Genomic DNA, 18898 nt, shown 5'->3' with positions numbered 1-18898 from the left:
ACAAAAATAATGCCTATATATATCGTGGTGAAAAAATAAAAAATATCTAGAATTTTTTAATTAAATTAAATTTATGATTAGTGAACCATTTAAGAACTTGACACAATTATAATAACATAAGAAACATTGAAACCACCAACAATTATGATGTTATAAACCTAAGAGTAACACTACAGTTATTTAACATTTTAATAGTTTTTTATTTATTTTATTTCGTAACCTGTTGAGCTTTAAAACTTTTGTGTTTTAGGTTATAAGCTATGATTAAAATTCATAAATTATTGCCCATAGGTACAGTGATAAAAAATAAAAATATTTAGAAAAATTGTTTTATAATTAATGAACATTATTATTAGTAACCAATTTTAGATCTTTGCACAAATACAATAAAAAAAGAAACATTGAAACAACCTTTAATTATTATTTAGTAAAAATAAGATTAATGGTACAGTAACCTAACATCTCAATGGTTCTTTTTATTTATTTTATTTTGTACCCTATTGCGCTTTAATGTTGTTGTGTTTCAGGTTATAAGTTATAATTAAAATGAATAGATTAAAAGATATCAGTAACATTATAAATAATTTAGTTCAGGGATGTATGTCTAAATATCTGTAAAGCTGATACAGGCCGAGAGATTCTGTGTGGTCTCCTAGATGCGCGAGAGAGGAACCGTGGCTGGCAAGGAGCGACGGTGGAGGGGAGCCGGCTCACAGACTGAGCTCGCGACTACCCCCTCCACCAACTGTACATCGTTGGGCCGAGGGCCACATGCAATCTGTCGGCTTGTACAAAATAGTGCAGGCCCTTGCTCTGTGATCTCTAGACGCCATATTGTCATATTACCTTTGTGCAGTATACAAATACTATCAACGTTCATTAACATAACCAGTATTGTATCCCTAATAGTCTTATATTGTTGGTATTTTGTGCCACAGAGTTAATGAATTCCAAATTTGTGCACATAACATTATTTTTGATCAATGATTCTATATAGGTGCACTAAAACCTAGTTTTGCTCTTTTACAACCCATTTACATTTTTAAATTATATAAATCCGCATAGACTTCTACTTTTATGGAAAAGTTTTTTAACTTTCCTCATAAACAACTAAAAGTTTTCCACTTTTACATATATGGATTGATTCAGTATGATATCTGAACTTAATTTTTAATTTAAACCTTAGCGTAATTTAAAGAAGAAAGAGAAAGCTATCATTCTCAAATTTGAGGCCTACATGAGTTTCTCTGCAATATGGGGCCAATCGATTTTATTCCATGGTCAACCACATTTGAACTTATTTAGTTTAGATTCGAAAAAATGGTGAATGTCGAGTAGATTGTTGAACATATTGTAAATTTGAAGTTTGCAGTACTAAGATACCATGGCATTTGTGATGTAGGAATATTATATGACTATTATATGAGGCCAATCATATAAAAGTATTGTATGACTGGTCTTAATAATAGAAAACAATTTGAAAATGAGTCTTAAGACATTATTTTAAATGATTAAGACCCACCAAGGGATTACAAATGAACCAACTTCATTATCTAAATTAAAGCTAGGAAGAAAGAACCAATGCTATCGCTTAATTAGCGAATCAAACTTATTTGAAAGAAAGCTGATATCAAACTTAAACAATACTTTTTTAATGTAAAAAAATATATCTTCTTAATATGTTTTAGTATGACTGATTTTACAGAGCATAGAATATGGATCGAATAGAACTTATCAGATGTGCCAACCAGATGATTCGTATACTCTGGACGACTCATGTAATGAAGAAATATTTGCGAGTGTAAGTCTAGAGTTGATGTGTTTAAATCACTGACTAAGTATCATAGAATATTATTATAATTTACTTTAAAACACTACTATTATATATATATATATATTTATTGTATATATATGTATTATATATTTATATGTTTTATATATATATATATAACAAATAATACTGTAGAAATATCTCAGTTTACATATCGTTTATTTATTTTTATAGTTTATAACAAAACCAATTTGGTGCCCTAAACCATATGTCTTTATTCATGCAATTTTAATTTTAGTTAAGTAATTCTTTGGTAATATTTTAATAAAACTATTTTTTTATTTGATCTATTATATAAATTATCGAGATAACATTATCCACTTATGTTTTGTTTTTTTTTTTTTCACGCATATTCAACTTCCGAGGTTATAATGCATTAAGATGTTCTACTTACTTTGTTGTTGTACGTTATTACTTCTAATCATTTAAAAGTATTTTTATGTACGAGTATTAAAACTTAGTTTTGATTTTTACAATTTAACTATAAAAATACCATTAATTATAGCTTTTAAAATAAATTTTATAATATTTAATATGTGTTACGTAATTGAATACTTGGATCCCTCCACCTTTCGTTGAATTTCGAGTATAACATACATCAGAATCATATCATCAGAAATTTTATTTGAAATAAATTTGATCTATCATTGCATCCATTTAGTTATTATTAGTAGAGTATTGATACTATCGTATAATTTAAATGCGCCTATTGAAATAACATATCTAAATACATAATCGTTCTCAAATTCCACATCCCCCACATTTATACAGGCGTAGTGCTGTGATTTAATGTTACGTTAGGTAAGTGCTACCTGATGTGTATGTACCAACAATAATACTGAAATATTTTATAAAGTATATTTACTATAACTGCAGTATGATAAGCGGCCTCCAAGGTAGGAGAAGCTACTAAGATAACAAAGCGAATAACGTAAAATTTATTTAGAAGTATGCTTTAGTTCAGATATGTTTGTATATTTAAAAATGTAATAAAAAGTTAAGAACTATCCATTTGTTTGTACTAAATGTAAGTAACAAAAATGTTGTAAATCTTGCCTATTTTGAAGAATAAGTTTTTCTGACAACTTGTGGTACAAATTAGATAATTTTATCGCCGTTGTAGTGGTGCCCTTTAAAATATTACAACACAAATGCTTTTATATTGTTTTAATACATTTCAAGCAATGGTTTTATATTACCTCATAAGCAACTTCAGTTAATTAAAAAGTTTTTTAGCTGATTCCATTTATGTGCCGTTTATTATACTGCAACCATTCTAGATTCTAAAAATATAAATTTTTTATTCTACTTTTATAAATAACAAATTAATGAGACATGAGTAACTTTTGATAGGCTCGTCGTGTGAGTGAGATTTATTGCGCATCTGATAAGGGAATCACTAAAATGAGTTTTATTGAATTTTCAAATTAATATGATAAATTTAATTAAATAATGTATCTTAGCACATTGCAGATAAGTAACGACATTTTCGTTATTATGGAATCTACAAATATCAATTCGTTATTCCAGATGTACAAATATCCCACTTTTAAAGGCATGGCTTCTAGCTTATGATTGACGCATCGTGTGAGATTTATCGTCGTGACCTCTAGCATCTGTTGAGTGAATGACGGAAATGAGTTTTATTTGTCCACGTCTCTTAATGTATTACCAGCGAATTATAACATAGATATTTTACAACGCGATCTCTAATCGGTGACATATCCATGGTAATAGTAAGCTGTACTGGACTAGTATTTGGATGTGACGAGATATGTAATCCGCCGGCTGCAGGTGGTATCGTAAAAAGAGATTATAAATTTGCTGTAGCTGCAACTGGTGATCCGATGGCTCCTCCTTATATGTTACATGCTGCTGTTTGGCAGCCGACCCCTACGGGGCGAGACGGCTGCACGGGCCCCGCGGGTTCTGGAGGGGAAGGTCTCGGAGAAGTGAGGCCCTCAATGATCATCCCTGTCATCAGCCGCTTCCTCATCATAGAGAGTTGTTCCCCGTGTCTCGTGAAATACCTCCGGCCGATTCCGTCGAATCTCAGTAGGCGTGTGTTGTGTCCAGCAGCCTATTCTTCGATGAAGGCGTTTACGAGCACGTGGTTATGGTGGTCATAGTCATACGGCAGGGTGGATAGTACAAATTCGGCTCCGGCTGACCAGTCTGCGCTGTATGATTCCAGCTGACGAGAGATTAAGTTTACTCCGCGGCATGAAGACCCAGAATGTAGCCCTATCGTCATGTTGGTAAATTCAGTTATGGAAGAAATCTAAAGTATTAAGTTCCTTGAAATACATCAAGATCGGTTGACATGGAATGATCAGAATGACCACTTTTACGCCAATTTATCCTCAGTCTTGTATGTTTTGAGTTAATTCATTAAGTATTATAAGAGTTAGGTTTTGATAATATTTAGCGATGATACAGGCGTTTCCTGCACGTGAACGTACTCCTGTCGGTGGGTCTTGTCCTCCTGCCGGGGGCCCTTCACGCGCACGTGCCAGATCCTCTTCTCCTTACGGTGGGTCCTGTCCACCTGGTATGGCACCTCCAAGGGTAAGTGAATATATGTACTATTGAGGAAAATGTCACATATATACTTATATCTTTATTATTAAAAATCCACTACAAATTAAATGATGAAATGACTATAAATACTACCAACGTTTGCAGAAGTTCTGCTAACTCTGTCAAAAGTCTTTAACTTAATTACTGGTATAAAATAAAACATTTTTTAGATTGTTTTTTTTTTTTTTTTTTTTTTTGAGGGAGAGGCAGGAAAAATGCCTTTATGAACGCAGGTGGCCAGCCTGTAGTGAGGGACTCCCCTAAAAACGGGTTTACCCACTAAAAAACCTCCTCTACTCTTTAGGATTCTAACCTGGGATTGTTTATCACATTACGTCAGGCTAGGCCTAAATTTGGTTTAAGCCCGTGGGGCTCGCTCCTTATCCAGCCGCTCGGTCAAGGGATCTGGGCCACTTCGCGGTCCAGATCGGGTTTCTTTTCCAGGAGGATGCCCCGGACGAACTGTGACAAAAAAAATCCCAGTTCCCCTCATCCTCAACATTTTGAGATGTTACGATGTCCTTTGATAATAATTTGAGTTTAAAATTTGCTCTTCGTATTTGATATAAATGATTTTGCAGTTAAATCTGGAACCTATATGTTTATTCTTGTGAGTTGCTTTGTTATTGTATGCTGTAACTTGTATCTGAGTTATTGTGATTTTGAAGAAGTGATTTCTTAAAGTTTAAAAATGTATGAATAATATAAAATAATATTTGTTTCACAAAAAGCCCACTATAATATGTACACTTAGATTTACCTCATTCCCATAACAGACTGTTCAAACCATTCTAAAGATGTCATATGGAGAGATAGAAAAACAGACAGGCTATAAAACACAAAATAAATTTTTACGTCTCAAGCACAACACTGTATTTGTACTACTGTGTGATACTACTTTTGTAACTACTGCGTGATATGGTTCACATTACGCTCTGTCAAATAGACATAAATCTTCATCAAACTCGTTCTTGGTTAAGTAAGGATTTCATACACAATTTGAAGTATAATCTTTCTCGAAATATTCTGCGGACAATTCCTGACCATATTAAGCGTGGATAGAATCAGCCACATGACCTTAATCAAAAAAGTTTATGCACATGACGCAATTTATTTTTGACACATTCAGCTGAAAACAGACAAATAGACAAGTTGTTAGAAAGTATGCAGTACTTTACGTTTATGACTTAATTAATACTTACAATATCACCCTGAGTTTGTTAACGATCAGCGAAATATTATTTGTGTACTTATTTATGTCTATCTTCTTAAGACATGTCAAAACAGTACCACGAATATCAATTCGTTATTCTAAATGAAAAAATAAAACAAATCTACGAGAGTTATAGCTTCTGATTGGCGTACCGTTTGATTGAAATTATCTCACTGACCTGTATTATATATAGGAGTGAATGAGATTTTTTGTTTTAATACGTGTGATGTTATAGGCAAGATCTCCTGTCGCGGGCCCTTCAGGACTCTGCCCTATAATCTCCACTCCACGTGGAAGGCCTGCAGAAGATCTTCCCTATCCATGTCGTGTAAGATAATAAAGTACTAAGGATAATTTAGTGTATTTTTACATTTTTTTAAGGTGCAAGGATTATAATTACATGGTATAGTTAAATCTGGGGACAAGGCTATTGTAGATTACGTATTTTCTCTTGAAGTTCTTGAAGAGGCACGAAAAAGAAAGAACAAAAAAAAAAAAAAAAAAACAGGTAATAATAGAGGTGAGAAGTTTAAACCTTCTCACTTTGGTCTTAAAATTCCCAAGATCGTGACAAACTAGGTCGTGAAAGCAGTTAATCACTTGATTTTTTCTCCCCCCCCCCTATTCCTATATAAAAACGTTTGATATCAAAAGTTCTAAAACATCGAAATGCCGTCTTCGTAGTTTCTAAAAACCTATTCTTCTGCTGTGGGCAATCCATTATTTTTCAAAAATAACCTTTACTATTTCTGTTACTTTATTCCTATGAACTTCGAATTTATTGTCTTTCCTTAAAATGATTACATACTTTATTCCTTCCAAAATCAAAATCGTTACATTTTGTACGTGCATACTCAACAATCTTTAAAACCTATCAACAATATTTCCCTTAGTAATAGCATAGCAATCTTCTTTTCGGAAAACTTTTGGGGCGTTTCCTTTCCAAAATCGGTTCTGAATGATGTTTAGTATAACTGTGGCCTATCGTTTGCCTTTGCTCTCGTTGTTACAGCTTTATCAATTGTCGCAGTAGGACACCATCAAACAATGAATTTAAAAGCACCAAATTGGTGGCTGGCATCACTTCTTGATTTCTCTATTTATGGAATTTATTGTACATACAATAATACTAAAACTTTATCGTTACTTTTACTCACTTCACGTTTATTTCTATTAGTGCATGAACTGTTCCGGAAATGTGAGTAAACTCATGCTAATTGTTCTGCCTCCCTTCTAACTAGAGTATTTATTCTATAACAGCTTATTCATCCTTTACACTTTCAAATTTTATCCGATGTTCCACATAACCTACAAAAAAGGTGACTGTCCTTTACCTCTTAACCAAAGGGAGTCAGGATTGGATCCTCGCCCTTTCTCATTAAAACACGTTTACTACCCAATTTCCTACATTCCTGAATAGTTGCCTGCATATAGATATAAAAATTCCACTATAAATACTTATAAAACTTAGTACACCTCAAAAAGTAGCACCTTTTTCAAAATCGAAGTTCTTATACAACTTTTTTAAAGCACTTATGATGTAATATGATTGATTCCTACGAAAGGTTTTAAACGTAAGTATTCATACGTCAGATAGATATTATTTAAGTGTTCGTGATTAAGAGTATCAGGGTATGACTGTAATATCATTTTTTACACGTTTAGGAGCATTTCTTCTTCTCATTAACTATATTTCCAACGTCACAGCTGAGACTTCCTGGTTACAGCAATTAAGAAAATACAAATAGGTAGGTTTCGGAAACCTACTTGCGGTACACAGTGGTTGCTTCTAGCCCGTATTCCATATTTACGGTCTGATATTTCCAGTCTGTTAGATGCGTTATCACGGCGAAGAAATTATACAAAGATACGGAGGACTGAGAAGTGGTCCTGAGGAAAGCCATATTTACTTCCGGTATAAGAGGGGAATCCGTTTTAAGCTCATGCAAAATTTCAAAATAATCACTTATAAAATTTTGAGTTAAAGATGTTTTGTTTTTTAGTCTGTAATCTGGAATAGAATGAATATTTGAGGTATGATGTTGTACATATTTCTTTATTTTCTTATGCCAATGCTAAAATACCATATCATAATGCCAAGGAAAACCACCAGTTTATAATTTGCTTTTTTATATCTGTATTACTACTGATCAACACTGTTCTAAAAGTTTAGTGTTAAACAAATGTTTCTGCCTGTTTAACGAAATGCAACTGAGAGTATCAGCAGCGGTCTTTGGATTATGAGACGTAAATATTTTAATTTAGTTTAGAATAAAAATTATTCACTGATGATTTTACAGATATTTTCTTCATATACTTTTTATAGGATTTCAACGAATATTAAAAAAAATATCCGCATTGTTTAAGCTGTTCTAGAGATTAACCCATAACACTACATGTTTAGATTTATTCTAATTAAAAAATGAATGGTAGGTAATTGGTAGGATATAGGAAAAAGATAAATAGATGTAATAATGGGACATTTAATGGGAAAATTATACAGGGTGATTCATGAAGTTCTCCCCCCACTTCTACAGCACATTGTACTAGTAAAAATAATGAAAAAAATGTTATATAAACATAGGTCCGAAAACGCTTCGTTAGCGAGTTACAGCTAGCGAAAGATTTCGCCTGAATTCCTGGGTAAAGAGTAAAATAAAGCCATACTGAACTTTTGGAAAGGTTAATTAAGTAAGAAATATCGTGGATTCTTATGTAATTTTTAACCTGATAAAGCTAATAAAATAGGTTTGAGAACTTTACCTGTAGTAGTTTTTGAGGGATTCAGGGTTAAATGCAAAAAATTGGGGCACGAAACAATGTTTTTTTTAAGTTTGATGTACAATAACTTTGTTAAATTGGTAATAAATACATAAAATCAACAAAGGTGAATTAATTGTTGATTCACCTTTGTTCAACAATTAATTCGCTATTATGATTCGAGTTATAATTCGATTGTTTATTCAGCGAAAAAAAATGCCTTACTTATTTACATCAGAGGAATACGCTGATATGGTTTTTATTTTGGGTTACTGTAATGGTAATAAAATTTACATCAAATGTTCGAAAAATAAATGAAGCAAACATTTTCCCATTATTGTTTACTAATCATCGAAATGCAGTTTTTTGTTTTATTAATTTCTAAGTTGGTAACCGCACGAATAACAGCTGATCAACAATGGTATTCTGTACTGTTACGTTAGAACTGTGTATTAGTGGTGTTTTGCAAGCTACAGCAGGAGATCGGGTTCTGTGAATCGTGTTATTAAATGCAATTTTTCTGTGAGTTATAATTCGATTGTTTATTCAGCGAAAAAATGCCTTACTTATTTACATCAGAGGAATACGCTGATATGGTTTTTTATTTTGGGTTACTGTAATGGTAATGCTAGAGCTGCTGTAGAAGAATATGAACTACGTTACCCTAATAGGAGGATTCCAGATACCAAAACAATTTCAGGAACTTTTCGTACTCTTCGGGAAACAGGATCACTACCAAGTACTAGAACCAATTATGAACGAGCTGTCCAACTTGATGATGATATTGTTATTAATGCTGTTTCATCGCAGTCCAGGTATAAGTACACGACGTATATTTCTAGGCGGATAGGAGTTTCGCAGTCAACGGTGTGGAGGTCACTTAATCGAAACAAATTTTTATCCGTTTCATAAACAAAAGGTTCAACATCTACAGCTAGGGGATGGTCCGCTTCGCTGGGAGTTTTGCAACTTTTGAATATTAATAATCAACTCTACAAGCGTATTTTGTTTACGGATGAGGCACAATTCACTCGGGATGGTGTCAATAACTTGCACAATGAACACTCATGGGCAAGAAGAAAATCCACATGAGGTAGTGGAACAGAACTTTCAACACCGATTTAGCGTCAATGTTCTGGTGTGGCCTTTTGCACAATTCGGCTGATTGGACCTTTCATATTACCTGGACGCCTAAATGCTGAGTTCTATTTGCATTTCCTTCAAGACGAGTTGCCGCAGCTGTTAGAGAATGTTCCTTTTACATCTCAGACAAAATTTTGTACTTCCAGCATGACGGGAGCACCTCCCCACTTTTCACGTGCCGTTTCTGCTTACTTAAATCATCAATTTCCTGGACACTGGATTGGTCGTGGAGGGCCTCACCCTTGGCCACCAAGATCACCAGATCTATCTCCATTGGATTATTGCATCTGGGGATGGATGAAAAACATTGAATACAAGACAAAAGTGAATTCTCGTGATGAATTAATTGCCCGTATTATGGATTCGGCTGTGCAGATTACAGGGAAGTCCTGAAAAATTAAGAAACGCAACAAAAGCAATACACAAACGTGCTGCAAAATGTATTGATTAATGATGGCCTCATTTTCGAACATCTATTATAAAAAGGTGCGTACGGTTGGCCCAACCTGATTAATTTTGCTTAAAACTAGTAATGTATTATACTGAATAAAGTCGATTTTTTGGTACTTATTTCTGTTTTATTTTAACTTTGATTATATCAATTTTCTCAGAATTAAATTCTCTACAATTAATGTTTGTTGATTTTATGTATTTATTACCAATTTAACAAAAGTTATTGTACATCAAAACTTAAAAAAACATTGTTTCGTGCCCCAATTTTTTGCATTTAACCCTGAATCCCTCAAAAACTACTACAGGTAAAGTTCTCAAACCTATTTTATTTAGCTTTATCAGGTAAAAAAATACATAAGAATCCACGATATTTCTTACTTAATTAATTAACCTTTCCAAAAGTTCAGCATGGCTTTATTTTACTCTTTACCCAGGAATTCAGGCGAAAATCTTTCGCCAGCTGTAACTCGCTAACGAAGCGTTTTCGGACCTATGTTTATATAACATTTTTTTCATTATTTTTACTAGTACAATGTGCTGTAGAAGTGGGGGGAGAACTTCATGAATCACCCTGTATATAAATAAATGGGACATATAAGTAGTTATGTAGTTGATAATTGATATAAAAATAAGGGTAGACATCTATTGTAAATAGCATTATCTTCTTATAAATTTAAGATTGGAATAAATAACATGATATATTTATGTCAACAACGAATGAATTATTAAACACATAGTAAGTTGAGTAAAAGTTAAATGTACAAATATGAAATAACGTTTAAAAATCAAAGTATAAATTCTAACTTCACTCTTCTTTGATTGTTTAACAGAGACTTGATGATGGCAATGAATCTTCGGTAAGTACGAGTAAATAAATAAATAAATAACAAGATAATAGTGTACATAATATTTAGTTTTATATACAGTTTTTAAATTTTATCGTTTTTATTGTTTCTTTTTGTAATACAAAAGTTGTGGTTGTACACCAAGTAATGTTGTATTCTATATGGACCGTAATTAACAATGAAATATTTTAAATCTACTTAATATCTTATAATTATTATTCTTAATTATATGAAATGAGTTGCGTTAGATCTACTCACTTAACATTGAATTTAATAATTTTCAAGAAAACAGAGAATTTGACCATGTGTATTATTATTTTGGATGCATAATGTTGTAAATGTATTGTAGTTAAGCATAAAAACACAAGAAAATAAACATTTTACATTGATAATGTTGTATATTGAGGAGATAAACAGTAAAGTAGCCCATCTTCTATAAGATGGAATAGTGGCAATAACATAACTCTAACTCTTGTGGCGGCTTTGTTGTATAATATAATGTATGTTTATTAACAGGAGTGTGAGGATTTGAATTTGTCGATCGGAACCTGGTCGACCGGCAACGAGTCCGTACGTAATTATTATTGATTGAGATTTAAGTTTAGACTTTTATTATACTAATACTATATGGTAGCTTGTAAACTATAACAGCTATGTAGTATTGCTCTTGCGATCGTGTAAACAAAGACAAGATAAGTTCTTAGTTGATTATGTAAGTCTATTTATTTCTTAGCATTGAAATATCCAGAGTACGTCACAGTTATATATAAGTAAATATATATATATATATATATATATATATATATATATCTATACATTCAAATTTTATTAATATTCTTAGATGTAGAAATAGTTGTTTTAAAACAAAATTTAGTTATTAACGTAAGTAACAAAAAGCAATGCCTGCAATACACTAGTTATTCTTCAATGAACGTTTAAACTTCGAATTCTAAAAGTCTACAGGTAAACATTCGCAGAACGTTATTCAATGTAAACAATTTAATTTAAAAAGTATTTAAGTAGATATGCACAAGTGTTAATTAAATGGGAATATCTTAAAATTTTAATATAATGGTAAACTAATTTTCTTAGTAACAGTATGTATTCATTTGCAGCAATTGATCTAAATCTAAGTATATAAAATTAAAAAGAAATGTAAAAATATATATTAGCTTTTTATATTATTTTTTATAGTTCAGCAAAAGCTCTAAATCTATTTTGTAAGCCACCTAGAACTATATTTACTATTGATCGACTTAAAAAAAATGTAATTTCACGTACCTTTTGGTAGACCTAATGAACGACTCAAAATTTATGAATGTTCTTAATGCGAATAATCCAAGTTGTAGGAGTTGCAAACTTATGGGTAATAATAAATCGCTTATTAGCAGTTAGGGTTAGATATAGTTGGTGTGGTTGTACCTAGACCATCAAAAACCTTTTTCACTAAAACATATAACTTTTTAGCCCCTCTGATATTCTATAGATTGCCTAACGAAATAAAAACTTTAGATACTTCACACAAATTTATTAGAAAACTCAAAGATTGGTTAATCACAGTACAAGATATAGATGGATTACTATTTGAAATCCAAAGTTGAAAAAGTACTTCTACAATTACTGTGATTTTTTATAAATTGTTCTGTACTATTTGTATGTGTGTGTGCATTTTTTTGAGAATATGCAAGTGTAATGTGAATGTATGTGTGTATTGAAAATATGTATGTGTACATGTTCATAGTTGTATTAGTGAATATAAGGATGCATATTGATGATATTCTATTGTAAAATATGTGTAAAATTCTTGTGCTTGAGTATAGGTCGGAGTTTTTTTTTATTAATGTTAATGTTTTTATTCTCGATACTTACGTTTGGTTAAAGGGGTTAATTTTGATAACTCAAGTTAGAACTTTTTTATTAAGTCTTTCACATTATATTGTTCAATGAGGCCTACTTAATAAATTTTTTATATAATTTTATAATATCTTTTATAAGAATTAAAATTTCATTTACTAATTTAATTCTTAGGGAGTTGGGTCAATAGACTGGAATATAGAGTCCTGTATTACTTGATGGAAATTTATTATCTAATAAGTACACGTTATTGCCTCCAACCAGCTTTGCCTTGGAGGTTTCATTTTCCAAAAACAACCAATAAAAATCCTGTTCATTGTATTTTTCCTTTTAATTAACTGGTAAGTGTAATCGTGGTCAGCCTGAGCAAACCATTTTTGTTTTGTATATGCTATGTTATGTTTTTTTATATGCTACGTAATGTTTACCTTATTTTGAATTATTGTATTACTTTTGAATTATTGTATTACTATTGGATTTGTTCTAATTATTTTTGTTATTTGGAAATAAATTTATTATTATGCTATGTTATGTTAGATTAACAATTAATAGTAGATTTGAGTCAATAGTCATGGCAATGTAAGCTATGTTACAAGCCTACAACAGGTTAGGTTCTCAAATTTCACCAAAGATTACATTATTTGTAAAATAAATAAGGGAATAAGGGACCTTGGAATAAGGGTGACCTTTATACTACTTCATAAAGGCCGCAATTTTAATAACACGAAATTGAGTGTAATGCAAAATATATCTTCTCAATATATATTTATATGTCTGATTTTTTTCTAGAGCCTAGAATATGGATCGAATAGAACTTATCGGATGTGCGAACCAGATGATTCCTATAATACTCTGGACGACTCATGTAATGAAGAAATATTTGCGAGTGTAAGTCTAGAGTTGATGTCTTTGTATCACTGACCCAGTATTACCAAATATTATTATAATTTACTTTAAAACATTACTATAATATCTATAACAAAGAATAATGTAGAAATATCTCAGTTTACATATAGATTCTTTATTTTTACAGTTTATAACAAAACCAATTTTGTGCCCTGTACCAGTTGTATTTTTTCATGCAATTTTTATTTTAGTTAAGAAATTCTTTATCAATGTTTTAATACTAGTAATGTTGTCTTTTATCCACTATATCAATTACCGCGATATTATATAAATATGTTTTGTAAAGTCTCACCAATTTGTTCACTCATATCCAACTTCCGAGATTATAATGCATTAAGATGTTCCACTTACTTCATTTTTGTACGTTATTATTTCTAACTATTTTAAAGTATTTTTTTATTGTGGGAGTATTAACATTTAGTTTTGCTTTTTACATTTTATCCATACAAATTCTATAAATTATAGCTTTTAAAATATATCTAATAATATTAAATGAGGTTACGTACTTGAATATTTGGATCTCTCCACCTTTCAATACATTTCAACTATAGCATACATTAATTATCATGAGTGGGTATTATTAGTAGAGTATACTATCGTATAATTCAAAAGTGCCTATTGAAATAACATACCTAAATTTAAAATCGATCTTAAAAACCCCATCCCCCTACATTTACACCGGCGTAGTGCTGTGATTTTATGTTGTAGTGGAAAGTTGCAACAGAAATATTTAATGAAATATATTGATGAAATATTGAAATGAGATGGCTGCAGTATGATAAGTGGTCTCCATGGAGGGGAAATCTAAAATAACAAACCGAATTACGTTAAATTTATTTCAAAGTATGCTATAGTTCAGATATATGTTTATATCTAAAATTTAATAATTTAATAACAAGTTATATACCTATCTATTTGTATTTATTCAATGTAAGAAACAAGAGTGGTGTAAAACTTGCCTATTATGAAGGATAAGTTTTTCTCACAGCTTGTGATACACGTGAGGTAAGTTCATTACCACTGTAGTTACGCCCGTTAATATGTAATGAGGAATCACAAAAATGAGTTTTATTCAAGAAATTATTGTAGACTTGTCAACAATGACATATTCGCTATCACAGAATATACATATATTGATTTGTTATACGATATGTGTAAATAATAAATCTAAAGTTAAGACTACTTGCTAGTAATGGGCACACAGTGTGAATGAGATTTATTTTGTAGACCTGTAACATTTGATGAGTGAATGATGAAATGAGTTTTATTTGACATGTCTGTTATAATATAACCAGCGAATTACTACATCGAGATTCGTACCCTAATCTGTGACATAAATGGGAACAGTGGGCTGTACTAGACTAGTATTTAGATGTGTCGAATTATTTAATCCATCGGCTGACGAATTATCAAGTGTTGTTTAGGTTAATTAAACGAATTATAAATTCTATATAGGATGATATCTTTACATTAACTATAGAATATCACTTTCAAAGAAACAAGTTATACAATGAATTGAAAAAAATACCTGTGTGTCTAGTGTAGCCTTCTTTTAAATCTAATTGGCTGGTGACATATTTATATATTGTAAACAACAACGAATAGCAGAATAATAGGTAGTGATTCACAATTGCGTTCAAAATTTCATCATCCTTAATATAAAAAACATACACACCGAAATCTAATGTTATTAACTTTACTCTGCGGCATATATACCCAAAATGTGGTCCAGCCATCATGTGGATAGATTTAATTATGGAAGAAGTCTACAGCAATAGACTGGAATACACCTAGATCGAGGGTTGACAGGGAAAGATTACATTGATTATACTTGCGCCAAATTATCCTGAGGTATTTATGTTTTGAAGTCATTAGCCAAGTATTGACCGAATCAGGTTCTGATGACGGCGTATTATGGCTTGATTTATCCCCACTTTACCTTTACCTTTCCCCTGATTGGTATTGTGGGGTGCCTGTACAACAATCCAGCAGATGAAAGCTTTCAAATTTCAAAACTCGCTCTTTTGAATTTCAGAGAGTCTTGACTCTGCTAAGTCTCTACATTTTCGAAACAACTCTCTCCTGTATGTCTAAATGTGCTATGACTACTGGCTAAGACGTTCAATGGTATGAGACCACAGGCAGGGGGACTACCAATGGTAGATACAAAACATAGTTTACGAACATGTGCCCTCACAAGCAGGTGTTCAATTCATCAACAAATTGCTCAAATGGATAAAGTATGTCTCAACACCCAACGTGATTTTGAAAACTTGTTTGAAACGCTATTTAGTGTCGCAAGCTTTTTATAATGTTACCGAGTCTTTTGGGTTTGACTAGGAGATCGCCCAATCAGAAGATTGACTTCAGCGATGTAGGTGGAAAATTGGAGAATTGATGTAAGTTGCAGGACTGTTGAATTGTTTAAGTGAGATCCTGATGTGGTGAGAATGTACCAAATTTTAGATTTAATACTTTGATATTGTGAATCATGTCTTTGCAGTAAATATTGATTGATTGGTGTTACAGGCGTTTCCTGCACGTGAACGTACTCCTGTCGGCGGGTCTTGTCCTCCTGCCGGGGGCCCTTCACGCGCACGTGCCAGATCCTCTTCTCCTTACGGTGGGTCTTGTCCTGCCGCGCGCCCTAGAAGGATCTGCCCTAGAGATAGTCCTGAAGTCGGAGTAAGTGAATATAATATGTACTCTTGAGGATAGTGTCACATGGATACTAATATCATCATTAAAAATCATTTAAAATGTGTGAAATTTAAGAATGATGAAATGTAGATAGTAACTACCAGCGTTTGCAGAAGTTCGACTAAACCTGACAATAGCCTATAACTTATTTACTAGTATTACAAGAATTTTCGAGATGTTACGATGTCCTCTGATAATTATTTGAGTTTAAATTTAGGCCTTTGTATGTAATTGATTTTGCAGTTAAATCATGAACCGATATTTTTAATTGCAGATTGATTGTGATTTGTTTTGTTGAATCGGAGTTATTGTGATTTGGAAAAAATGTTTGGAAATTTAAATATGTATGAACAATATGTGGAGTTACTTATTTAAAAAAAGTAGACAATAAAAAACGTATATGTGGATTTATCTCAGTAGTAAATTCTTCAATTAATAAATCAATTTTTGGTATTTGGAATTTCGTACAGCAAATATAATTTTTATAATAAAAATAAAAATGTTATTACCAGGCCCAATATAAATATAGTATAAAATACCGAATATATTTTCATGCAAATTTGGTAGTTTCATACAAATTATTAGCCAAATAAAATTTCTGAGCTTTATTTTGGCTTCTATAGAATTGTATATCAATATTTGTATTTAGTAAACTATAGAAGTTGATTGCATGTTTTGAGTCTCTCAATTATTTAACACGGTACTCGTATATAGTACGTTACACTATGTGTCACCTAACAGACTTTGCTCAAGTCTTGTTAGAGATGGCAAGCGAATACATGGAAAGACAGTTGGGCAGCAAAACACAAAACAAATTATAATAATCGCAGGCACATTAGGATATTTTTTCAACCTATCGAGTGATACGTTTCAACGATGCTCAGTCAAATCTCATACAGTAGAGAGACATTAACCTTTATTGAACTCATTCTTGTTTATATAAAAGTTTCATGCACAATTTTAAACTGTAAGGATAAAATATTTCTCAAGATATTTTGCGGATAACTGAAATTATCATAACCATTGTAAGCGTAGATGGGCTTAGCTATATGCCCATGACTCAGTTTGGGACATTCAGCTGAAAACACATATATACAGGCAGGTGGTAGAAAGATAGAGAAACAGAATAGGGATTTTTGCCAGAATTTCTTGCTTGATTCGTACTTGAAATCTTTATCTAAAATTACCCGTTTCCGTACATTTAACCAGGACTGTGATATGCTGTTGCTCTTACTAACTGCCACCTGATGTGTACCACCAACAATACTGAAATATATATAAAATAGTGAAATGAGATCAGAAACTGAAAATAACTAACTGTTATTATAGCGATTATTAGATTTAAATATTACTGCCCTTAAATAAAAGGAAGAAAATATCTATTTATACTTAAACAGGAAGAGTTTCCAAGTGTTTGAATTGAATGTCAAAGAAAATTTATCTGATTTTGTACAGAGATATTTATTATTTATAAAAAAATGAAAATGTATTGAAAATAATTAAAATAACATTGATTCTTTATTCTAGATGTATAAGTAACAAATATGAAAGAGTGAAAACTCTATTTTTAATAACTTATACCTTACAAAAATGTATAATTCATGAAATTTTTATCTTTGGATATATCCAGTTTACATTTAAGTTATTTGTTTTACAAGAAACCGAGAATTTTATTATTATTTTGTGTTTATATTTTTACAAAACAGCAGTGCATGAGAATGGATTCTACATTTGGCACGCAAGACGGAGGCTTGTCGACAGGAGATGAGTCGGTGCGTACTTATTGTTTAAGATTTATGATTGTAGAATTGTATTATACTTAATAGGACAGCATGCAATTTAGAACAGCTATGTAATATTGTTCTTGCTAGCGTGTGAGCAAAGACAAGATAATTTCTTAGTAGACGATGTAAAATAAAACAGACGCCTTGACTATTTATGCCTTTTTAGCATTAATAAAAAAACGTCTTTTTAGCATTTATAAATATGTATAAATATATTTTCTACAAAAATTCTTTAGATGTAGAAATTTATGTTTAAAAAATAAACTTTGACATTAATGTAGGCAACCTAATGGTGTATCTATACTATTCTAGTTGCCCTTCAATGAATTTTAGAATCACACACACACACACACACACACACACACACACACACACACACACACACACACACACACACACACACACACACACACACACACACACACACACACACACACACACACACACACACGAACCATATTTGCATATCGTATTTCCATGAAAATTGGGTTAGAATTTCCAGCCGGTAATTTTTACATCATGAAATTGGAGCATTTCGAAGATAATCAGGATAATTTTGCGTTTTAATCGTTAAACATATTTATCAAAATATTAATTACAGTATTTTTTTAAACATATAGTTACACTTAAATCGGTCCTAATCCACACCTACGTATCGTGAATAATTTATATTTTGTATTTTTTAAGAACGCTATAAGTACAGTATTTAATTCCGTGTATTTGTAAACTAAAATTCCTCAAAAGTGTCTTACAAAGTGCTAATACAAAATACTTATTACCTATACTCAGTTCATTTAAACAAAAATGTCAAATTTTACTATTGTTAGGT

General features: G+C 31.6%; 1 protein-coding gene across 50 annotated transcripts in view; it reads left to right on the top strand.

Moving 5' to 3' along the window:
* Positions 1-18898, top strand: part of LOC124362991 — a 217854-nt gene that overhangs the window by 173773 nt on the left and 25183 nt on the right. For 48 of the 50 annotated variants that reach the window (XM_046817976.1, XM_046818021.1, XM_046818001.1 and 45 more), the window contains 7 exons: positions 4271-4399; positions 5860-5952; positions 10811-10837; positions 11342-11395; positions 13469-13567; positions 16115-16270; positions 17992-18057. In XM_046817976.1, the coding sequence (XP_046673932.1) occupies positions 4271-4399; positions 5860-5952; positions 10811-10837; positions 11342-11395; positions 13469-13567; positions 16115-16270; positions 17992-18057 (624 nt within the window). The remainder of the gene's footprint in view (positions 1-4270; positions 4400-5859; positions 5953-10810; positions 10838-11341; positions 11396-13468; positions 13568-16114; positions 16271-17991; positions 18058-18898) is intronic. The other 2 variants (XM_046817985.1, XM_046818027.1) reach the window with 2 other exon arrangements.

This window comes from Homalodisca vitripennis, chromosome 5 (assembly GCF_021130785.1).
Source record: "Homalodisca vitripennis isolate AUS2020 chromosome 5, UT_GWSS_2.1, whole genome shotgun sequence".
NCBI classification, from domain to species: domain Eukaryota; kingdom Metazoa; phylum Arthropoda; class Insecta; order Hemiptera; family Cicadellidae; genus Homalodisca; species Homalodisca vitripennis.
This window is presented reverse-complemented; position numbering and strand designations above follow the sequence as displayed.